A 26,530-nucleotide genomic window follows, 5' to 3' on the forward strand; every position below is an offset into this window, starting at 1 on the left:
CATGTATAAGGTGCTCAGAACTAGGCATGGCAATATAATAAGTACAATACAAATAATTTATTAAAATTCAATAAATAATAATGCTGGCATATAGTTTTTAAGTAATATAAAAGATAAAATTTAGCTTTAATCACCAGATATTAAATATTCTAGAACCAAAGTTCTTTGGAATAATAGAACTAGAGATTATAAAATAAGAAACAGCAAATATATTTTTATGTTGCATTCCTTTAGTAGAAGTGCTACTGTCCCTCAATTTTGCAAACCTAGTTCTTATATTCTCCCTTATGCCTTCTATAAATTAGTTGAAAAGTAAACAAAACTAAATCAAACTATACATTAATTACAGCCAATCAACCATCTCTTTTTACTTCAATTTTTACCTATTCAAGTTGAATGTAGAAGCTACTACATTTGGTTAATTTTTGATAGTAAACTTCATCTTATTTTCTTTGCAGGACAAATTCTATGCAAATGTGCCACATAAATAGTTGTTAAATTATATTACTAACACAATTTAAAGATTATGCCAAAAATAATGTAGTCATGTATAGATATATTTAATTTCTTTTCAGAGCAAGGATATAAATTTTTTCTCTCCTAGGAACACAGTTTACCCAAAATATGTTTAAAACATGTGCATAAAAGTCATCTGATTAATTTTCATATTAATTCTCCTTAATTTTGAATAATAGCTGGAATTTTTTTCAAAGTCAGGAAGTCTTAAAAGAAAAAATAGTGATACTTCAAATATTTCTGATATACTAAAATTTTACATGTATAAAACTAAGCAGTACACCATTTTACAATTAACAAGCTAATATTATTTTTCTAATGTTTCACTGACTTTGGTTGCATAAAATCTGCAATCTGGTAGATTAAGTAAATGCATTAAAACTAAAAATTTTCATACCTTGACATGACATGCGGTTCTTTTGGAGATAATATCCCACTGTACACATGCAAGTCCTTGTAGTTTCAGATGTTGGTAAACAAAGCTGTGAGCATCCACCATTATTTAGGTGGCAAGAGTTGCTGCCTGCATAAAAAAAATACACAAAAAGAAAAAAAAGAAAAAGAAAATTAAAGAGTGTTATTCAATATCAAAAATTTAGCAAATATTTTATGCCTTTAATTCCTGAATGTAGCTGCTTCATATTGATCAGTCTCACATTTTATTCTTCCAAATAATTTGAATTAGCAAATTATAGTTAAATTTTGCCCTTCAGAAAAAGCAAATAGAAATACATGAAAAGATTATAGTTACAGAAAAGCAAAAGAGAACTGATTATTCATGAACACCATCATAGTTCTTTGATATGATGTAAGAACACAGAAATCAGGGAATTTTTATTTTTTTTTATTTGGAACTTAACTTCATCTCCATAGTTATTTCCTTTGTAAAGATATTTTATCCAAATGTGTCACCTAAATAGCTATGAAGTTATATTACTAATACAACTCAAAGATCATGTCATTTAAAAAACGAGGCATGTGTATGTATAAGTACTTTATTTAAAAAAAAATATTTTTTTCCATTCCTAGAAACTTAATTCTCCAAAATATATTTAAACACATCCATAAGAGTCATCTAATTAATTGGCATATTAATTCTCCTTACTCCTTTACAGTGTCAATGACAAATATTAGTCAGGTAATCACAGGTAGGCATTCTATAAAGATGTTCTTTTGAATTTACTAGGCCCAATATGCTAATTAAAGCTGTAGTGTAAAGTTTAGTAATTTACAATCTTACCAAGCAAGTTCATTAAATATCCCATCTTTACAACAGTTTTATTATTCTAGGACATGCAATGCCATTTACTGGATGTTCAAGCTCTGATACTAAGTGCAATAAATCCAGTGAGAATTACAAAGCATGATGAAAGCTATAAATCAATAGCGCTCTATGGGAAATTTAAAATACCAATGCAGTTCATTATTTCTCATCTCCTGAATTCAAGATAGTCTGATGGGATTTAATTGTTCATTCAAACCCGTCACAATCTCTGTCATTTCTGAAATGTGAAATGCTCTCAATTGGGGAGATTTCTCATCAGTATATCTACCACATTCTCTGCTCATTTCTTATAGATACTGTTCTGTCAAGGCTGAACTTTACCTTAAGTAACCCAAAGTTTTCAAACTATTATAATTATTTTCTAAATTAACTAATGAATACTAATTAATTCATTTTTATCCCCCAGCTTACTCAAGATATTATTTCAGCTCTTTTTTTTAAAATAATAAGTCAATTATATTATTATGTGTGCAATAATTCTTTATTGGCCATATATATATATATATATATATATATATATATATATTATTGTATAGCAAGCATGTGGATAAACATTAAAATAATGCCAATCTATAGAGATATGCATATAGATATATATTAGTTTTTATGCCAATCTATAGCGATACACATATAGATAGATATTAATTTTAACTTTTACTAAAGCCTGAACAACTATAAAGAGATTTACATATTATACTTGACTATAAAGTATGAAGAAATACCACACAGAGAGGAAAAATAAGGGGAACAAAGTAAAGAAACAGGTTAGGGAAGAGAATGAATTCATAAACATAAGACAAAATGAGGGGTTATATAGCTTTGATAATATCAAAAGTATGTGAAAAGAATAAACAGGAGCTTCTGGGATGGTTTAATTTTGGGGGATAGGGGTACCAGGAATTACATTCAGGGACACTCGACCACTGAGCCCCATTCCCAGCCCCATTTTGTATTTTATTTAGAAACACAGGCTCTCTGAGTAGCTTAGTGCAACTTTTGCTGAGGCTGGCTTTGAATCCTCAGTCCTCCTGCCTCAGCCTCCCAAGCCACTGGGATTATAGGCATGCCCCACCATGCCTGGCTACAATGGTACAATTCTTAATATAATTGCAATAATAGCAATTATATTAAATAACATTAAATTATATTAAATAATTATTAATTATTTAATTAAATATGTATACATATTTATATTATATATAACACATAAATAATATATAAATATTAGATTATCTATAATTATTTAATTATATTACTTTATATTGAATAATATAATTGCAATAATAGCAATTTTAATACATTTAATACATTTTAATAACTGTGGGGAGATAAAACATTAAAAAGTATTTACAAAGTCACTATTTATAGTAAGTATCCTTTCCTATGAAATACAGGTGAAGTGGGAAATAATATAGTGATTTTTATAGTAATAATTCATGTAGTGATTATCTATCAGGTTAGAAATACTAGCTTGAATTGAAATGTTGTAATGATATTGATGTTCAAACCTCATGCCCCAAATGACTACTGGAGCTAGAAAGTCCATTTGACTAACAAGAAGTCTCAGCTCTCCAGTGATCTGTGTCAAAAATGATAAATGAATCAACTAATTGTACTCTGAAATCCAAAGAGATAGTAATGTTAACACCTTAAAGAGTCATAAATTGCTCATATTTCATACTAATGAAGCTTTTAAGCTACCTGCAGTGATTCTGTTAATGGGATTGTCTTTAATACAGATGATTTTACCTGCATATTCTTCGAGAAAAAAATGGTATTTTCACTGCATATTAAACTTAGTCATATTACATCTTTAATTTCTAAGTGCTAAGGGTCTGTTCATAGTGTATGTTTCATTTATCTGTACTTATAGGGACAAATTTTTAAAATAGGATAATCTAGTTAATAAAAGTTAGCTAATGGCAGGCATAGTGGCACACACCTGTAATCCCAGGAGCTGGGAAGACTGAGACAGGAGGTTTACAAGTTCAAAGCCAGCCTCAGCAAAAGAAAGGAACTAAGCAACTCAGTGAGATCCTGTCTCTAAATAAAATAGAAAATGGGACTGGGGATGTGGCTCAGTGGTTGAGCACCCCTATTTTCTTTTATTTATTTATTTGTCTCTATTTATTTATTTGTTTATTTATTTGGTGTTCAAGCCATCAAATACATGGTCTCACACATTTTAGGCAAGTTACTCTTCCACCCAAAATAAGCTCAATAATCATTTCAGATTAATTACTGAAGTAATTATTTTTAAAAGTTTTTTAAAAATTTCTTTTCATGAAAAAAGAAATATATTTCCCTCTGACCCTCACAAGTAAGGCTTCTAGAACAAATCTGCTCCATCCTCAGGGAAGGCAAGCATTGCTTTTCTCCATTTTCTCTCCTGTTGTGCAAGCCAGCACTCAACTGATATCTCCAATAATTCCTGCCTGATGGTTGTCACCTGTCTTCCTCAATACAGATCCTGTAGGATCTGAATTCTTCCTCCTATTCTTTTCTGTTTTTGTCTCTCTGCCCCAAATCATCTAGATGAAATCATTACATAGTGTCCAATTTTTTTTTCATGAAGAATTTCCTAGAAATAAATACATAAAACTGAAGATTTTTCATGGCAAAGACTGAAATAAGGAAGTGGAATACAGAAAAAAAAATATATATATATATATTTTTTACAGGAGAGAGTTCTATTAATGTCATGAATAATAAAGCAAAAACTAAGAAAGAGCCAGCAGGTGTATAGTTGTACTGGATGGCAGCTCTAATCCAATTGCCATTTGGGCAAGGTGACAAATCCACCTATGTAAACCATCTGTTAGTTCTCTCACTCCATTTCACTACACACCATTTGGAAAAACAAAACAAAAAGACTAAATGCTTATAGCCAAACAATTCAATGCTTCAAACAATTCAAATATAAAACCTTTACATCTTATATCCACTTTGTCTACTTGAAATTCCATAGTCCATTCAGTTTCTGGGCTTAATTATATTTTGTATGTATTTTGCTGGGATATTTTTTTATTCCTATTTTCTCATAAAAAAAAAACACTAGGAACTATCTCTTTGAAGACATGACACATTAAGATATGTAAGGCCATTTTGTTAATATTTTAAAAGTTCATTATGTATCATAATACATAACTTTTAAAGACATTTCTCCTATAGTATTAAGCAACATTTTCCTTTTTTTTTCTTAATTAGAAGCAAGAGTAAAAACTTCTATTGCTGGAATGAGGAAATAGTATGAAAAAAGAGAACATTATATGCTCAAAACGTGGCATGAATTTCCAAGTGTGACTTGCCTTGCTGTGCTTCTTTATCATATACTTTCATATGAACAACCCCAGAAGTCTTGTTTCGTAGGATGGTGGGGTTTCTTCCATCTCTTTTGTTACAGGTTCCCAGCTGAGCTAAGTTTTGGTCTGCCCACCAGAGTTTCTTATCTATAAAACAAAAAACGATTTTTAAAGGAGAATATAAATATTTTATTAAATAAAATAAATAGCTATTAAAATGTAATACATTCTGATTTATTTTGTTCTATTTAAAAATCTAAGGGAGATACTAAAATCACATTTACTTTGAAAAACGCAAACTATAGTGACTTTTTATTCAAAATTTCCTCCTCCTTTCCCAAGTCTTTAACCTTTTTTCCCCCAAAAAATCAATAACATTTTATATATTATCTAATACATATTATATTGATAAAATCATCATACTTCAAATCAATACATAATACATTTTTTTTATTTTTATACTTAAACATGACAATAGTAGTTTTGTGCTGTATGTGTAAATAAATAGCAGAGTCCAACAAAATAGCTAAAGAAAATGAAAAACATATTGTTCTCTAGCTTTTTGTTTGCTAATTGTATTTTAGTTTTTAATAACTTTTATTTTCCATTACTGGATTCTTCATAATTATAGTAATTATTTTTATTTCTTGTGCAGAAATCCTTGTAGAGAAATACTCCTTTCACAGAAATACTTGCACAGATATACTCTTTCTTCAAAATTTTATTAATTCAAAGTTATAGAGATATAATATCATGACTTAAATTCTAGATGAAAACAGTTTTGCAAAGAAAAAAATTGCTTAAACATTAAGTAATTAATGAATTATTTTTTTAAAAAGGTAATACAATTGTTCTTGGTGTTATTACTCTTTACATTTTTTTAGTGACCCAGAAGTTAAAACACTATACCAGGACAGAAGCAAGTATAATTCTAATAAATGTTATTTGTTTTCAGTTTTCTATATTAGCCTTTAATAAACCACAGAAGACTTGCTAAGATGGTGATGGAAGACATAAATATTAAGAATTTTGCAATGTGAAAATAAAGTTTTCATAAGCAAATAAGACATTTATTTTGGAAAGAATATTCTCATATGAAGTGACAAATAATAAGATGATTTTGAAAATGAATAGCAAAGACACATTTAGCATAATATATATAATTAGAAAATGACTAATAAAATACCAAAATCATCTAGAAAACTGGAAAGGGTGAAATTAGTAAGAATAATAGAAATTATTAGATTTTTGTCTTTCATATCAGAAAAATGCATGATATGTAAAACTGATAAATAAATATTATGTATACATTGGATAGAACCCTGGGAGAACTTAAACAGCTATAAAAGATCTGTTTTTGAAAGTGAGACTGAAGCTGGAAGGGTTAAATTAAATGATATTCTGTTAATGACAGTCTTTTTTGTATTTATTGTTTTGTTATTATGTGTATATTACTTCAGAATTTATAAAATTAATAAAAGTGGTAAATTAAAAGCAAATTAAAGACCTGGCAAGAGGAATATAAGTGTAGGGCTCAGAGCCTTTCTGGCTGGTCTCTGACACAGAATAGGTCCAAAATAAGTTTTTGGTTTTCAAAGTAGCCTTAATTCAAAATGTGTTCCATTTCTATCTCTTAGACAAAAGCACCTCACCATAGGGACATTGCTAATTGAGGCTCAATGTCATCACAATGGAAATCCAGGAAATTTTGTTCAGGACCAACGTTAACTGAAAGCACCACTCAAAGAATTTTCTTTTATTACTAACCCATTAGGACCCAAGGGGCCTTGAACAGGAACAACATGACACTAAAACTTAAAACAGTCAAGAGGCTGGATGATTTTCAAAGATGTATCTCTGTGCAAATTCTCATGTTTCAGTAAGCTATGACCTAACCTATCATGACCCAGGATTCCATTTTTTCAAACCTGAATTTTTTAACAAATTTCTACAGCAAGATCATACAAATTCTTTTATGATTACTTTTTTTTCTAGTTGCTATGGGAATTCATTGGGAAAAAAAAAATACTTCCTTGACATTCTTTCTTCCTATCTAGAAAGTAGCCACCCTATGCAGATGCTATGAATGATCACCCTACAAAAATTCCCTTCCGATTTCAGCCTGCTAGAGAAGACTAATTTTCACAGACAACAGTCAAAATGTCAGGTGTTCTGGGAAGTAGAGGTGACTATGTAATCCAATTCTGTATTAAACTTTTTGATCAGGTGGTGCTTCTAAGAGTAACCCAAAATCATGTCAAATTCCCAGTTACTGAGAGTAACCAATTAAACTCTAATGTGCTGGTAAAGGATTGTTAAATAAATGGGAGAAGGAACTAAATACAAAGAACCATGACCTTGAGGACTATGACCAAAGAGTGCCTGGCCCATGAAAGACCATTAGCACTTAAACAACAGGAATTTCACCAGTGACCAATGTGAAACTGAGACCACAGTTATTCTGGAAAAACTATTGTAGATTGTTATAGTCCTTTAAAAACATATTTAGTTTATTCCTAATTCTTGAGATTCTTCAAAATCTTCTAATTACATTCTGTTTCAAATTTAAAATTTCCTGTCATTTTTAAAACCCTACATAAATTGAATTTTTTTCTACATATTGAGACTTCTTTCTAACTCTCCATACTTATTATTTCATGATATTAATGCATTTATTTATTCCACTAATATTGTACAGATGTGGCCTCTGAACATTGAACCTTCAGAAGTGTGAACCAAATTAAACCTCTTTTTTCATTAAAATTTATCCTGTCTGCAATGTTATGCTATTAGCAACAGAAAATAGACTAATACCAGCATCTATTATGTATAAAATACCATTGTAGATGGTGAGAAATTGATAGTAGGCAAAACAAATAAGGTAACTGCCTTTATAGACTGTATGTTCTAGTGATAGAGACAAAGATGAATGAACAAATATAAAAAATCAATAAAGACTGTGATTAATGTCATAATAGAACTAGGCACATTCCATTATACCACATTGCCTTTCAATGGGGAAATATGAACCCCAACTTTAGAGAAGTATCTCAAACTCCCACATAGTGACACCTCTCTTCCTCAGTGACCCAAAGTTCTCTACAGACAGAATTATATGGTTTTATATAATTGTTGCTGTTTTTCTTTATTTCACTTGTACTAGTGTTGGCTTCTTATCTAGAGAGAAAAGCTCCTGAGAGCAAGGATCCTGCTTTGTATTTCTTTGTATTTTTCACAGAACTTTGCCTTCTTTTGAACTGAACATGATGTACATATTCCCTAAATACCTATGAAATGATTGGGGAAATACATATCCTAAAAATATCTCCCATTACAACTCATAACTTATAAAACATTTAAATAAGACCCTTTCTCCCAGCATCTGAAAATATTCTCTCCTTTCCTTTTTATATATTTTAATTTTTCAAGATCCCTCCAACTTAAAATTATTTGTTTTTTACTGTAAGTACTACCTGGAGTAATATCTAGTTTGTCTCAATTTTTTTTGTCTTATGCTATTATTGACATAAATATGCTAGAAATTTCAGAAATTATTAGTATTTTAAAAGTGCTTAAATCTGAAACCGTGCTTTATTGTTACAGGCTTAGGAGACACCACCCTTCATATTCATATGCTTGAATCTGAATCCCTAGTACCTCAGATTGTGACTGGATTTGTAGACAGGGTCCTTAAAAAATAGCACATTCCTATAAGCCCGGTAACTCAATAGCCTGAGGTAGAAAGATCCCAGTTCAAGGTCAACAAGCTGGGGAACTTAGCGCTATATATATAGAAATGCCTTCTGAGGGCAGGACCCCCAATGACCCAGATTAGATAGATAGATAGATAGATAGATAGATAGATAGATAGATAGATAGATAGATAGATAGATGTGCCTCAGAGTTAGAGTGCTATTGGGTTCAACCCCCAAGCACCTCAAAAAAAAAAGTAATTAAATTAAAATGTATATGTTATGGTAGGTCCTGATCCAATGTAATTCAGTATGACTGGTGTCTCCATAGAAAAGGAAAATTTGGATGCATAGAGGAAAGGACATGTGAAAACAAAAGAAGACCGCCAGCTACAGGCCAAGGAGAGTAACCTCAAGATAAACCAACCCTGCTGACGCCTTGATCTCAGACTTCCCACTTGCAGAATTGTGAAAAAAGTTCTTTGAAAACATGCCTATGACATCATCCAGTCTGGGGAACTTGGTTATAGCAGCTCTAGAAAAGTGATATATTTGCTAATAGAGATTTCAAAGGAATCTTGAAGACTTCACAGGAGAGAGAGGGTGAACGAAAGTGTCAGTATAAACCTTATTATAACTATTATATATAGTAGAATAGATAATACTATTTAATAAGAATTTACTAAGTTCCAGGCCTTTTGCTAGACTCTGAGCACAAGAAAACTTGTTTCATTTAATCACCATAAATGATTTATGACATGTTAATATACCTCCTGTTAAAAATGAGCAAATAAAAAGCAGGTAACCTAAAAGTCACACAAAAGGAATGTGACAATAACTTCCAGTCAGTATTACTTAAATTTCAACACTATTTCCACTAAAGAAATGCACTGTACATAAAATAGTCTCACACTGGACCTAATAATACTATACTCTGCAATGTAAACATAATTCAATAAATACAAATTGCAGTTTTATAATAAATTAAAGGAGTTGCATATACAAATGTTTTGGTTATTGTATTTCAGAATAATCATTCTGAAATTTTGATAAGAGCTTTACATCTTAAAATACATCATCAAAATTTATAATGTACTTGTGAAGTTATTGATATTATTTATTTTGATTGAATTGTGCCAGAATTGTTGAGGCTCATGGTTTAAAATCAGATTTTCTCAAGCACTAGACTTTCACCTTTAAAAGAGAAGATATAATACCTAGCTACACTTGAATTTCAGATAAAACACAAATAATTTATTAGTATAAAAAATTTTATTTTGGGGCTGGGGATGTGGCTCAAGCGGTAGTGCGCTCGCCTGGCATGCGTGCAGCCCGGGTTCGATCCTCAGCACCACATACAAAAAAAGATGTTGTGTCTGCTGAAAAACTAAAAAAAATAAATAAATAAATAAATATTACAATTCTCTCTCTCTCTCTCTTAAAAAAAAAAAAAAAAACTATTGTTTGTTTGAAATTCAAGTTCAACTGAATGTTCTGTATTTTATCTGGCAATTTTATCATCTCTGCTCTCTCTTAGAAGACCAAAACTTACAAGAAAGTAATGAAGAAAAGCATAAAACTACAAAAATAAGAAATAGGAGAAGGCCAAGGCAACAATAACAACAACAACAAAATAGAAGTTTAAAGGTAGATTATAATTGGTGACTGATTTTATAGATAAAATGAAAATCTAGACCTACAAGAGGAAGAGGCAGATGCAAGTTAATTTTTAGTGCAGAACTTCAAAACTGATTGTAAATTGTGGGCCTGAAGACATATAAAATGGGAAGATAGGTGTAATCGATGAAGGACGGTCGTTTAGTCTAAGGAGCCAAGTACAGTGTAGAGTGCCCTCCTCAAGCCATGCAAAAACCAGATACTGCCCCGAAGGACTGAGGAGGCCCAGTGAGGATTGAGTAATAATCTACACTAAACGATGCCAAATTGAACAATATCTGTAATATACACAAGGAGTGTTAAAATGCAGATTGCTGGTGACTCCAGAACTGATAATTCTGTAGGTCTAAGCTGGGGTCCGAGATCCTGAATTTATGAAAAGCACAGGTGATGCTGAGGTTCTGCTGCTACTCATTCCGTGTGTCTTCAATACAAACATCGGAATCACCTGGAGGATCTTTGAAAACATGCCTGGGTTCTGCCCCCAGATATGTTGCTGAGTTGTTTTGGCCTATGCAGCCAATCCTATCAGCATATTTCAAAACTCCTGCTACTCAAATGTACAACTAAGGTTAAGAACCACTGACCAATGGGACCTACTTAAACTAAAAAGTTTTTTCTCAGCAAGAGAAACAGTAAAAGAGGTAAATAGAGAGCCTACATCCTGGGAACAAATTTTTACCCCTCACACCTCAGATAGAGCCCTAATATCCAGAATGTACAAAGAACTCAAAAAATTAAACAATAAGATAACAAATAATCCAATCAACAAATGGGCCAAGGACCTGAACAGACACTTCTCAGAGGAGGACATACAATCAATCCACAAGCACATGAGAAAATGCTCACCATCTCTAGCAATCAGAGAAATGCAAATCAAAACCACCCTAAGATACCATTTCACTCCTGTAAGATTGGCAGCCATTATGAAGTCAAACAACAACAAGTGTTGGCGAGGATGTGGGGAAAAGGGCACACTTGTTCACTGCTGGTGGGACTGCAAAATGGTGAGGCCAATTTGGAAAGCAGTATGGAGATTCCTGGGAAAGCTGGGAATGGATCCACCATTTGACCCAGCTATTGCCCTTCTTGGACTATTCCCTGAGGACCTTAAAAGAGCACACTATACGGATACGGCCACATCAATGATTATAGCAGCACAATTCACAATAGCTAGACTGTGGAACCAACCTAGATGCCCTTCAATAGATGAGTGGATAAAAAAATTGTGGCAGCTATACACAATGGAGTATTATGCAGCACTAAGAAACGACAAAATCATAGAATTTGCAGGGAAATGGATGGCATTAGAGCAGATTATGCTAAGTGAAGCTAGCCAAGCCCTAAAAAACAAATGTCAAATGTCTTCTTTGATATAAAGAGAGCCACTAAGAATAGAACAGGAAGGAAGAGCATGAGGAAAAGACTACCAGTAAACTAAGACGAATGGGGGGAGAGAAAGGAAGAGAGAAGGGAAAACATATGGAAATGGTAGGAGACCTTCAGTGATACACAAAATTATAAGAGGTTATGAGGGGCAAGGGGGTGGGGGGAAAAAAGGGGAGAGAATTGAACAACAGCAGAGGAGGTAGAGAGGGAAGATGGGAGGGGAGGGGAGGGGAGGGGGGATAGTAGGGGATAGGAAAGGTAGCAGAAAACAACAGTCACTAATATGCCATTATGTAAAAATGTGAGTATGTAACAGAAGTGTGTCTGTATTATGTATTTGGGGAGTTCAAAATCCAATTGAGTCGAATGTATGAAAGATGATATGTCTTGAGCTCTGTAATGTTTTGAACAATCAATAAAAAAAAGATAAAAAATAAATAAAAAAAAAAAAGAACCACTGACCAAGCCCCCAGTGCCTTGGCATGCACCTGTAATCCCAGTGGATTTGGAGGCTGAGGCAGAAGGATCCCAAGTTCAAAGCCAGCTTCAGCAACCAAAAAAGAAAGGAAAAATAAAAATGAACTACCGACTAAATTTCCAAATCAAGAGACCCAGGCTTTATCTCTCAGATGAGATATTAAGAAGTCTCTCATTGGGGGAAAACTATTCAGCCCAATACTTTGAAGAAACTGATAACTGAGAGGTTCTTTCTCCCTTCTGAAAGAGAGAGAGAAAGAGATGGAGGGTGAGGGAGAAAGGAAGAGAGAGAGGGATAACAAATAGGTGAACTAAAACCTATCAGTGTTTGTTTCTTTGTTTATTTATGCCAGGGATAGTCAGGGCATATAACCATTGAAACACATTCACCACATCCCAGACCTTTTTTATTTTGAGACAGAATCTTCGTAAATTGCTTAGACCCTTGCTAAATTGCTGAGGCTGGCTGTGAACTTGAGATCCTCCTGCCTCGGGCTCCCCAGCTGCTGGGATTATAGGCATGTTCCACAATGCCTGGCTCAGTCTAGGTACTTTAGATGACACTTACTGTTGCATATCCCTGCCTCTTGAAATCACAATTTCCAATAATCATGATAAAGATGAAGAGAAAGTAAAGAAAAAATACATAACTGAAAAATGACTACTGTATTCATCAGCTTTTCATTACTGTAATGAAATTCCAGAGAATGGTTAACTTTATAGATAAAGAGGTTATTCAGCTTACAGATCTGGAAGTTTAAAGTCCAAATAGCATAGTGCATGCTATGTGGCTAGAGATACACGCTGGCTGCATCATACCATGCTGATAGCAATGGCAGGAACAAACGCTGAAGCAAGATAATTATGTCTGAACCAGGAAACCAAAAGAGAAGGAGCAGCTAGAGAAAATTGAGAAATAGAGGAAAACTATCAAGGACACAACATTGTTTTTCAGAATTGAAGGACGTAGATTGAAATAGCCATATATATTCCTGGTATGACAGAAGAAAAGGGACACACAGTATCATGAAATGCTAGAATAAAGAGGGCAAATAAATGATTCTACATTTTTTCATAGAGGAAAAAAATGGTGAATGATCAAAAGATAAAGTAGAAGAATAGCATTAGACTTCTTATCTGCACATTTAAATTGAGAAGACAAAGATCAAAATAATTTCCAACACGGATCTCCATAAACAATTAATCAATTTAAAGTATAAAACAAGAAATTTAAGATAACATTGTCTATAAATTCATCAGAACTGTTTCTCAGAAAGCTCCTGGAAGCTTGACTTCACTAAAACTTAATACAGTAGTCTGTGGAAGAGCATGTGCTATCTAGGAAGAAAAGACTGGCAGAAAAGAAACCTCCAATATGATGATGAGATGGTTCACAGCTTCCAAAAATGAGAGAAACAAATCTAGAGATGAAGGTTCCATACAGAAGCTGAAACTCAGAGAATTTCAGGAAAAATGCATGCTGAGGAGAGGGCTTATGAGAGCTCCAGCTCCAGATTCCATGATATCAAGTCAAATAATAAGCACAACTTTTAAAAAATCATGAGGCATGACAAAACCTATCCAAAAAAATAGCCAAAGGACTTCAGATAGTGTCAATAGACTGGGGATTTGGTAGGGATGGGAAATGCCCATTTTATATATAACTATCCATTCCTTAATCTTCACTCCTTATATCTAACTATAGAAGGCATTTCTACCTGAATATAATGAAGCCATCTCTACAACACCAAAGTAAAACTTATTTTATTTTTCCTAATTATGCTTCTTTCCTAATTATACTTCTTTTTCCTTTCATGAGAGGATGAAGATTCTCTCATCTGAGGTAAACATCAGTCATCTTTTCTCCCTTCCCAACTCCATTGTCTCTCTCAAGCCCAGTCTAACCTGAGAAAACTTACTTAATTTTTCACCCTTCCTATCCCAGGGATGCACTGTACAGAAACTCTTTAGTTCAGTGTTTCATCACTTCCCAGGTTCCTGACTGAAATACCAAAGTGATCTTTCTGGAAAGTAAATGTGAGCACACTGCTCTGTCTCTAAGATTTTTCGTTAGCTGGACCTGGTGGCACATGCCTGCAATCTCAGTGATTTGGGAGACTAAGGCAGGAGGATCACAATTTCGAGGCCAACTTTTGCAACTTAGTAAGACCCTGTTTCAAAATAAAAAGTAAAAAGGGCTTGATGTAGCTCAGGGGTAGGGTACTCCTGGGTTCAATCCCTAGTACCACAAAAGCAAAACAAATTAAAGGCTTCCTCCTACCCAACCCCTGAACATGACACAAAGGCCAACTATGTTAGATGCCTGCTTACTTTTCCATCACCAGATTACTGTTTTCTGTGGTCTGTATTCTAGGAACACCGAATTACAATCAATTTTCAATTTTCTGTGACTAGATTAATCATAATATGAAAAAATATGGAATAACCAAAAGGCAGCTTGTTTTAAAGGAAAAAACAACTGCCATGAACTAGTGAAAGGCCTACATATTAGAATGAGTCTAGTATTTATAATTATGGAGGAACCATTACATTTTTATATCGTACCTATTGCAAATCAGGAACGCCCCTCCACCTGGACCATCAGAGGTGGATTTGTCTGAATGCAATCCTCTGTTAGCTCGTGAGCTGTTCTTTGAGGGAGTAGCTTTCTGCGTTTTGTCTGTTTCTTGTGGCAGTGAAGGGACCAGAAGTCTCCTTTGCTTTTCTTTCTCCAAGACTTTTTCTTAAACAGATAATTTGGAGGAAGACAGGGAAGGTGGTATGGAGAGCATTGCCATACAAAGCTCAGAAATTATTTTGAAGAATTTGTGACCTTGAACTGACAGATATGGCCCTAAACTCTTTTCCATTCATTGTTATAGTGAGTGACTTGCCTCATTGAGAGCTGAAAGGGCAGACCTGGGTTATGTGGAGGAAAACTTGAGAATGGCAGGTAATTTAATTTTCAAGTTGACGGCTTGACTGTATTGCCAGTGAGCTAGTGTTTGTGCAATGATGAAGAAGAGAATGACATTGAGAGAGAAATTCAAAAATTGACAAAAACAAGGCAGCTCTGGTGGACTGCTTGCTAGGATACTTAGAAAATATAAAGCAGGGTTTATTCTATGGAAACTTATGTTCTCTACAATTTCCATCAGAAAAAAAAATCAGGAAAAGAAGAGGAAGAGGGAGAGAGTAGGAATAAAGAACCATTCATGTTACATATGTACTGTTTAAGAAAAAGTTTTGAGACAATCATTTTGCCCCACTGTTCAAAAGCTCAGGTTAAGCTGGGTCAAAGAGAGTAGAGTTAGTGGATGATCTTCCCCTTTATGGAAAGGTCAAGTGTGTTCCCCACTTAATCTACATTCCTCAAAATTCATATATTAAAACCCTAAACCCCATGACTCCATTAGCAGATAGGGTATTTAAAGAGATAATTAAGATTAAATGAGCTCAAAAGGTAGTCCCTAAACCAATGGGAAAAAAATAGGATCATGAACACAGAGAGAAATACTACATGAGGACATGGTGAGGATGTGGCCAAGAAGTCCTTAGGAGAAACCCAAACTGCTGATACCTTCATCTTGAACTTCCAGCTTCCAAAACTAAATGAAAGAAACTTCTGTTGTTTAAGTTCACCAGTTTATGACATTGTGTTAGGTAGCCTTTAGAGACCACTATACACTGTCATATCAACTTATCATTCGGGTAGGAGAGAATGCTGTGTTTATTATTTATTATAATGAGTTTGAGACAGTTGGAATGTCCAGTCAGAGAAGAAGCACAGGATCCACTAAAGGAAATCTCACCCTGTATAAAATCAGATCTATTTTTACTTGTACAACATATTCTAATTGTCTCCGGCCAAATTATTTCTTTAGACCTCTACCCCATTTTTACTGCAATTAAACTTGTCGAAGCTATCAGTTTCTCAGCTGAACTCCAACAACAACCTCCTAGATTTCTCCAGCTTTTAATCATGCCCTATCCCACAACTGACCTGTCACACAGTATTAATTCCTTCTCTTCAAATATAAACCCAGGTCCAAAACTTCTCTGTGGAATCCTTCACCTGAGTAAAGTGCTCAAATTTACCAGTGAAAATAACAAATGTACATGTATAGGTAATTATTTAACTAGGTATATGCATAGAGATGAATATTTTGTAAAAATTAAAATACTGATATAGAAGCATCTATTGACTTTGCAAAGTAAAGCTAGTAACAAATTAAAAGTAAAAGGCAGTTTATAAATATATTTTTTAATCTTTGTAAATTTTAATATTTCTAGATATAGCATTAAACCATAATTTCACAAAAAATTAATTTCTTTAAAAATTAGCATTTATGCAGGTTTCAACAGTTTGCTATATTAGCAATATTATATAATTTAAACTCTGATTTTAATTATTCTGAAACTTCTTTTCAATGCACTTCTTGAATAAGTTTTTAAAACAGAATGAGAATCAAAAGTCAGTATTGCATCATTTTTAAAGACACTGTATATAAGGTTTCAATATTTTAAAATTAACTGTACTATCTTGAATAATTTAATGTTCTGTTCTTATTATTAAAATATGAACATCTTTCTTATAGTTATTACACAATTCATGACACTGCCAAATAATTAATATTGTAAAATTACTGACTTGAAATATGTGAGGGTGTATGTGTCAATATATTACTAAGAAAAAGGTGAAAGTATAAAAACTGTCACAAATGAATTTTGGTACTCCCATTTGCCATGTTCTGTCTTTTCCAAGTTATATAATATATTTATTCCCTTGAAAATGAAAACATAAAATGTACATGTTATAATGTATTTCTGGAGGAAAAGTCCATTTAAACAATTAGTAAAATATTATGTCACTGCAACCCAATACTTTCAGTTGAATTAAATGGGTCATCAGATGTTTGGAGCAACCTTTTGAATCACAAAATAAAATTATTATTTGTAGAGTAGGCAACATTCTACAATCTTTTATTTTATAGTTTATTTAATCATTAATGTTATATTTTAAATATAAATCATATAATAATCAAAAATGAATTTACTCTCTAAAGTAACTCTAAGTGAACATCATTATGTTAGCACTTCATTGGGTCCTCATTTTCATACCTTAAAACTCACTAGGTATGTTCAAGATAAATAACTATATATTATTAACATATAAGGAATTTAACTAAACTTGAAGATATATACAGGTCTCATATTGGGGATGTAAAGAAAAAGTCATCTCATATATTAAAAAAAATTATTTAAAGAGAATAGTAGATGAACTGGACATGGATTTTGTCATTATACACTAAGTGTTCACCAGATTTCAACAGATTCCTCACAAACCATAATTCTCCCTAAAAAATATCTGGATAACAAAACACCATAAGGTAAAAAAACAAATATATGAAATGCTTAGATTTAATTTTCATGGAAATAATTTTTAAGCATATTAGCTTTTTCAAAAAATAAAAACAAGTTTCAAGAAAGCTGCAGAGATAACTTTTCAAAGTATAGAATATAATTAAATAATTTTGAAATTTTACTCACTAGTATTTGTTATGATTACTTTATGTAACCTTTTATGTTGGTTTTATGTGTTGTATTGTTCAAGCAATATAAATGTAGGAAATAGTCCAATAAAAAACTATTTGGTATTTATCCATTGAAGGCAATAATACTGGAGATGATAAGGTCAAAGCTATTTTTTTTTTTTAAGAAAAGCATTTTCTTCCAAAGTTCAATCTTAGAAGTCCTCACCATGTAACACCTATTATTTGTTTTAGTATTACTCACTAAAGAGTATCCTTATAAAGGTTTCTAGGTCACCCACATAGCCTAAATTTCATCACATCTTTTTAGACAATGTTCTCTTTACTGTAAGAAAACATTATATGTTTCCTCTCAAACAATATCATTAGGAATCAATTCAGCTCGTAATAATCTCATCAGTGGCCTTTTGAGTATTGCCTATCTTTAATATGTCTACCCTGAAAACTCTATAAAATAATTTACCTACAATTTAAAAACATAAAAGCTTAAGGTGACTATTAATTAAAGTTGAATTCATATACACATTTATTAAACTGTGTAATGTTCAATATTATTCTTATACTACATTAGATTATGCTCATACACATTAGGAAAAGTAAAATATAGCCAGACACAATAACACATGTCTATAATCCCAGCTACTTGGGAGACAGAGGCAGCAGAATTACCAATTCCAATTTAACTTGGCCTACTTACTGAGACCCTGTCTCAAATTAAAAATAAATAAATAAATAAAAATGGGGAACTGGAGATATAGCTCAGTAGTAGAGCACTTGCCTAGCACTTTTGAGACTCTGTGTTCAATTCCCAGTATCAAAAGAAAAAAAAAGATATAAAGAAAGATAGAAAAAGAAAAAAAATAAATTTAATTTAAATGTTTGATACTGAGACACAGATTACTTTTTTAAATATCTAAATCAAGCAATATGTGACTTCAGAAAATTCTGTGTTCAATTGCTGTCTCTTCAAGTATAGTCTGGCTTGAATAAAATTTCCCAGAAAAAAACTCAGGTATCACTACTTAGCTTTAGTTTGAGTTACTGTTCGTATAAAGTGACATGATACCAAGATATTTGTTTCATTCCAACCTGAGACAATACCTACAATATATAAGTAGACATCTAGAATAACCTCTTTGGTTCTTTGATTCATTGTCAGCCTCAAATTAACAAGCAGTTGTAATTATGTGGCTGTTCTACTCCACTTATCTTTAGTTCAGTCCACTGAAGTCCAAATATACTAGAATAAATTTATGCTGAGATTGCTAAGACCAAATAAGAACAAAGCTATCCAAACAATATTGAAGAAAAAATAAATTTGTACTAATTCTACTGTTACACTTGAATTGTCACAGCCATAGAGCACAATAAAAGATTAGTCATTCACCTCACTTACCAGGTAGGCATTGTGTCAACATACATTAACACATAAAGAAAGATGAGTACAGTACAGTAAGATATTTAAAAAAGGAGAGAGCAGCCATGTACATAACTTTTGTTATTATAAGACTTTAACTGTCATATTTTATTACTAGTCTTGTTTATAATCACTATCACAAATCTGTAAATTAAACTTTATCATATGTATGTAGGCATAGTCAAGACATCATAGTTTATACAGGGATCAATACTATCCAGTGTCAGATACCTCTGAGGGACTGGAAGATATCCCTGAGAATGAAAGAGGACTTTTGTAACTCAAAAAACTATTTAAAATATAAAGCATTCCATATCACTTTCTACCCTAACTATTCTACTATTACTTTTTAAATTAAGAGATAATATGGGGCAATAGAAGATACTTATCTCCCAACTAAAAAAGAAAAGTCTCTCAAATTAATTTGTTTTTAAATACTTTAAAACACAGAGCACTGTTAATTTTTTCTCTGAAAAATAAATCCAGATAAAGTTGACATTTAGCAGTTTACAAATGGGAATCATTATTTAATGCTTTTAAGAATGATAAAGCCAAGATGATTTAATTATTCCATTTATGTTAATGAGAACATTCTCTGATCACTAATTATAATCTGGTTACAAAAATAATACCATGATGTATTCTCAATTGTATTTATCCATTCTGCTAGGTAATTAGTATTGAGAAAAGCAACATATTGGAACACAGCATTTTAAGGTGACAAAAATTGCAGGAGAAGTATCACATATAGTCCTTTGGAGATTTCTCATAGTACTTTTAATGTAAATTTTGATGGGCTATTACTTTTCATTAATGCTAGTTTGAGTACTTAGAGAAGACAACTATGTACTGTACTTAGTGCTGGGCAAATTGCCTGGATATACTTCATATATTACTGTTACTTTAATGAATAGTGTTATGGCAATTAGAAGACTGATGGCTTAGAAAATTTAGGTGAATGTATTTGAAATTCCTTGAGCTAAGTGACATTGCTCAGTGTGTATCACAAAGTAACATCTCTTTTTTAAAAAAGCATGATTTGAAAGCAGAGTCATTTAAAATATATAGTATAATTATAGTGCATTTTAAAACTGGATTGCACATTGCAAATTCATGTGGAAATGCAATACACGTGTAACAATTAAATCACTGAATCTTTTGCTGAAAAGTGATGTAAACAAAATTTTTAAGTGAATAGGATATCATTTGGGTCTTTTAAAATAATGTTATTTGCTGATCTTTTCACTACATTTTTTTAAAGTAAAACATACATAAATCAGTTTGGTATAAACACTGTAAGAATTATAAAAAAACCTGACAAAATTCTATAAATGAATGATAATTCACATATCTAAGAAAATTACAGTTTTTCTATCCAAGGCACAGTAACTAGAATTACTTTTCTAATTTGTTTTAAAGTCTTAATTAAAAGAACTATTCTCAAATATTATGTTCTATGTTCCACAAATGATTTCTACTGAGTAATCTTTCTTAAGTATATAATTTCAGAAAACTGGTATCTAGAGATAATTCTTCCCCAAAAGCCAATCTTTTCCAAAATTAAGTGTTTTTTAAATCTACCTAATTATAATTGGCAAAATATTGTTTCATAAAAATTCATAAACATATTCAATAAATCATTGAAGCTTTTCAATTTTAGAACATTTAAAATTAAAACAACAAGCTAAGAGTTCTTCAAAGTTAAGTTTATTTTAAGTAATTATAATTGTTTTCTTCATTTGCCAGATTTTATGGTTTATTATTTCTATAAACATTAACTATAAAAGCTTGAAATAATAATGTTTACTAAAAATTTCCTTCTTATTGAAATGCAAAATCGTTAATAGTAACGGGTATAATAAATTGGAAATAAAGCAAAACACATGGAGTATAACTAATTTCATCATCATTAAGAATTTCATACACATGAAAGCTAAGCATTCTTTAAAAAGAAGTAAAGTTATCATAGATTACTACTTTTAGCTCATTGTTAATTTATGCATAAGTTAACTATATATTTCACAGATTAATGGCAGCAGTGAAACCACATGAAATATCAAGTATTTTTTAAGCATAAAGTTCTACATAGAGGAACGTAAGTTCTGTGCCTCTGACATTTAAACAACCAAACAAACAAATATTTAGGCTCTCTTCTAAAAGCAATGGTGTTTAAAAAATATGTTCATAAGTCAATTGACAGTTCTATTCTTTCATGTTTTTTTTTCTTTCTGTTACTGGGGTTTGAACCCTGGGCCTCTCATGTGCTAAGTATAAACTCTTCCACTGAGCAACAACCCCTAGCTAAAATTGCATTTCTTGATCTCTCTTCCATGTGTGCTCTTCCTAGATACCTGAGTGATTCAATCCTTAATTCCTCTGGATTTTTGTTTGACCATTACATCTATGAGACTTTCCATGAGCTCTCCTCTTAAAATTGTATTGTGTCTGACTCCTTCAGCCTACCTAACTCCATGCTTCCTATTCAAATGCCCTACCTGAATTTTCTCTTAATATCTCTCACCATTTGACAACCCTGCTTTCAGTCCTTGTTATGGTTTAGATATTAGGTATCCCTCTAAAGCTCATGTGTGACCCAATGAAAGCAACTTTAAGGTGAAATGATTGGGTTTTAAGAGTCTTAGCTTAATCAGTGAATTAACCTACTGATAAAGATTCAGAGGGGTAACTGTAGGCTGATAGGTGTGACTGGATGATGTCACTAAGGATATGCCTTTGGGGTTTATGTTTTATTTTTTCTGTGGTGAGGGGAACTCTCTGACTTCTGCTTTCTAGTGTCATATCTGGAGCTGATTTCCTTTGCCACAGTACTCCACCATAATCTTCTGCCTCATATCAGACCCAGGGCAATGGAGTTGGTTATCTGTGGACCAAGACCTGTTGGTTTATTTGTGAGCCCTAACTAAGGTTTACTTCTCCATGCTGTTATTGTTGTGTTTTTGATTGCAGCAGTATAAATGCTGACTAAAACTATCCTTCATTTTTTTTGTTTTCCCCCACTGAGAATATTATCTGCTTAAAGAAAGAGAAGATCTGCTATGTTCTAGCACTTAAATAATACCTGGCTTATAATAGTTGTATAATAAACTATTGAATCAATAAATGAATTAAAATTGGGTCAATAAGTATATCAATAGCATCAAACCTTGCAGTCATTACCATAGACTTCTCCACGTAAGAGCCCCTACCCTTTTGACAACAGACAAGGCCTAGAAGTAGCTGCATCTCGGAGCAGGCATCCCAAAGACAGTGTAAGGCCCATCCATTCAGCCCCACCTCTGTAAAACATTGCTTCCAACTTGGGATACCCCAACTATTATCTACAGTTAACTCAGCTATTGACACCACCAACTTTAGATGCAGAGGCATACATTGAGGGACATCAGCAGGGTCTGGAATCCCAACATAATGGTAAGGTACAGACAATCTGCATGGGTACTACAAGAATATAGGTAGAAACCTCAGATCCACACTGCAAGAAAGAAAAACATATAGACAACATGAAAAAACAAGGGAAGAAAGTGCCCCAAACAAACCAGGATACTACAATACCAGAACCCATGGACAATGCACTTGATGAAAGGTCAGAGAAGGAGTTCAGAAGGTTCATAATTAAAATCGTCTAGGAATTAAAGAATGACCTAAATGAGCAAATACAGGCAAAAATTGATCACTCCAACAAAGAGATAAGAGAGCAAATACAGGTAGCAAAATATTATTTCAAGAAAGAGATAGAGATACTGGGAAAAAAAAAACAGCCAGAAATCCTTGAAATGAAGGATACAATAAACCAAATAAAAAACTCAAAAGAAAGCATAGCCAACTTGGAAGAAAGAATAAGAACATCAAATAATGAAGACAAATTATACAGTCTGGAAAATAAAGTTGATCTCACAGTGAAGATAGTAAGAAATCATGAACAGAACGTCCAAGAATTATGAGACAGCATCAAAAGACCAAATCTAAGAGTTATCAGGATAGAGGAAGGCAGAGTTTCAAACCAAAAAAATGCACAATATCTTTAAGGAGATAATATCAGAAATTTCCCAAGCATGAAGAGTGAATTGGAAAACCAAATACAAGAGGCTTACAGGACACCAAATATACAAAATTACAACAGACCTACACCAAGGCACATTATAAAGAAAGTGCCTAGCATACAGAATAAGGACAGAATCTTAAAAGCCATAAGAGAGAGGAATCAGATCACATATAGGAGGAGACCAATTCAGATCTTGGCAGATTTTTCAACCCAGACCCTCAAAGCCAGGAGATCATGGAACAACATATACCAAACTCTGAAAGAAAATGGATGCCAACTGAGAATCTTATATCCAGCAAAACGAAGCTTTAGATTTGATGATGAAATAAAAACCTTCCATGAAAAACAAAAGTAAAAAGAATTTACAAATAGAAAGCCTGCTCCAGTCAGAATGGCAGCTATTATGAAGACAAACAACAATAAGTACTGGAGAGGATGTGGGGAAAAATGTACACTTAATACATTGCTGGTGGGACTGCAAATTGGTACAGCCAATATGGAAAGTAGTATGGGGATTCCTTGGAAATCTGGGAATGGAATCACCATTTGACCCAACTATTCCTCTCCTAGACTATACCCAAAGGACTTAAAAAATAGCATACTACAGGGACACAGCCACATCAATGTTTATTGCAGCACAATTCACAATAGCTAAAATGTGGAGCCAAACTAGATGTCCTTCAGTGAATGCATGGATTTAAAAAAGTGGCATATATACACAATGGAATTTTACTAAGCATTAAAAGAGAATAAAATCATGGCACTTGCAGGTAAAGGGATGGCACTGGAGAAGATAATGCTAAGTGAAATTAGCTAATCCCAAAAAAACAAATGTCAAATGTTTTCTCATATGATATAAGGAGGCTGACTCATATTGGGGTAGGGAGGGGGAGCATGGGTGGATTAGATGAATTCTAGATAGGGAAGAAGGGTGGAAGGAATGGGATGGGGGCAGGGGATTAGCAAGGGTGGTGGAATGTGATGGACATCATTATCCAAAGTACATGTATAAAGACTCGAATTGGGTGGCAACATACTTTATATATAAACAGAGATATGAAAATTATAATATATATGTGTAATAAGAATTGTAATGCATTCTACTGTTGTGTATTTTTAAAAAATCAATAAAACTAAAAAAAAAAGAAAAAGAAAAGCCTTGACCACAGAACATTGTTGGCAAAATATTCCATAAAAACGAAATAAAAAACAATGATTAAAATCAGCAGAGGGCAGTATTACAGTAAAGGAACATATAATCAGAGAAGAAACCAAATCATGTTAAATACCAAAAATAAACAAAAATGGCTGGGAATACAAAGCATGTCTCAATAATTAACCCAAATGTTAATGGTCTAAACTCATCAATCAAAGGTCATAGATTAGCAGATTGGATCAAAAAAATATGCTGCCTCCAAGAGACTCATAGGAAAAGATATTCACAAACCGAAGGTGAAGGATTGGAAAACATCATACCACTCACATAACTGCAGAAGCAAGCAGGGGTTTCCTTCCTCATATCAAATAAAATATAATAATACAATCAATAACTTAGACTAAACTGACATATATAGAATATTTCATCCTTCAACAAGAGAATACACTTTCTTCTCAGAAGCACATGGATTCTTCCCTAAAATAGACCATATATTATGGCATGAAACAACTTTTAGCAAAATTAAAAAGAGTAGAGATACTGCCCTTCATTCTATCAGATCATAATGGAATGAAATTAGAAGTCAATGATAAAATAAGAAACAAAAGCAACTCTAACACCTGGAGACTAAATAGTATGCTACTGAGTGAAAAATGGGTTGCAGAAGACATCAAGGAGGAAATTTAAAAAATTGGAGAGGTGAAGGAGAACACAGATACAACATATAAATACCTTTGGAACACTATGAAAGCAGTTCTAAGAGGAAAGTTCATTACATGGAGTTCATTCCTTAAATGAAGAAAAAGTCAACAAATAAATGACTTAACCTTACATCTCAAAGCCCTAGGGAAAAAAAGAGCAAATCAACACCAAAAGCAGTAGAAGACATGAAATAATTAAAATCAGAGCTGAAATCAATGAAATTTAAACAGAAGAAACAATTGAAAACAATTGATAGAACAAAAAGTTGGTTCTTTGAAAAAATAAAATTGACAGACCCTCAGCCATGCTAATGCAGAGAAAGAGACAGAAAACTCAAATCACTAATATATGTGATGAAAAAGAAAATATCACAACAGATACTACAGAAATACAGAAGATAATTAGAAATTCTTTTGAAAACTTGTACTTCAATAAAATAGAAAATATCAAAGGCATTGTCAAATTTCTTAAGTCAAATGATTTGCCCAAATTGAATCAGGATAATATGCACAATTTAAACAGACCAATATCAAGTGATGAAATAGAAGATGCCATCAGAAGCCTACTAACCAACAAAAGCCCAGGACGGGATGGATACACAGCAGAGTTCTACAAGACCTTTAAAGAAGAACTAATACCAATACTCTTCAATTTATTTTAGGAAATAGAAAAAGAAGGAGCACTTCCAAACTTATTCTATGGGGCCAATATCACCCTGAGTACAAAACCAGGCAAAGACATATCAAAGAAAGAAATCTTCGGACCAATATCTCTAATGAACATAGATGCAAAAATTCTCAATAAAATTCTGGCAAACTGAATACAAAGACATATCAAAAAGATGGTGTATCATGATCAAATTGGAGTCATCCCAGGGATGCAAAGTTGGTTCAACATATGAAAATCAGTAAATGTGATTTATCATATCAATAGACTTAAAGATAAGAATCATATGATCATCTCAGAAGATGCAGGAAAAGCATTTGAAAAAATACAGCACTGCTTCATGTTCAAAGCACTAGGAAACTTAGGGATAACAGGAACATATAGCTCAACATGATAAAGGCTATCTATGTTAAGCCCCAGGCCAACATCAGTCTAAATGGAGAAAAATTGAAGGCATTCATTTTAAAAAACTGGAACAGGACAGGGATGCCCTCTTTCATCACTTCTATTTAACATAGTTCTTAAAACACTGCCAGAACAATTAAACAGATGAAAGAAATTAAAGGGATACACATAGGAAAAGAAAAATTCAAATTGGCGCTATTTGCTAATGATGTGATTCTATGCCTAGAAGACCCA

At 32.7% G+C, this 26,530-nt stretch overlaps 1 protein-coding gene across 5 annotated transcripts in view; it reads right to left on the minus strand.

Moving 5' to 3' along the window:
- The window catches only part of Lrp1b (LDL receptor related protein 1B), a 1,779,935-nt gene that overhangs the window by 529,930 nt on the left and 1,223,475 nt on the right, over positions 1–26,530 (minus strand). For all 5 annotated transcript variants that reach the window (XM_078017329.1, XM_078017328.1, XM_078017330.1 and 2 more), the window contains exons 33-34: positions 5,106–5,250; positions 914–1,035 (exon numbers count right to left, since the gene is read on the minus strand). In XM_078017329.1, coding sequence (XP_077873455.1) covers positions 914–1,035; positions 5,106–5,250 — 267 coding nt within the window. The remainder of the gene's footprint in view (positions 1–913; positions 1,036–5,105; positions 5,251–26,530) is intronic.

The sequence above is a fragment of the Ictidomys tridecemlineatus genome, chromosome 7, assembly GCF_052094955.1.
Source record: "Ictidomys tridecemlineatus isolate mIctTri1 chromosome 7, mIctTri1.hap1, whole genome shotgun sequence".
In the NCBI taxonomy this organism is placed as follows: Eukaryota; Metazoa; Chordata; class Mammalia; order Rodentia; family Sciuridae; genus Ictidomys; species Ictidomys tridecemlineatus.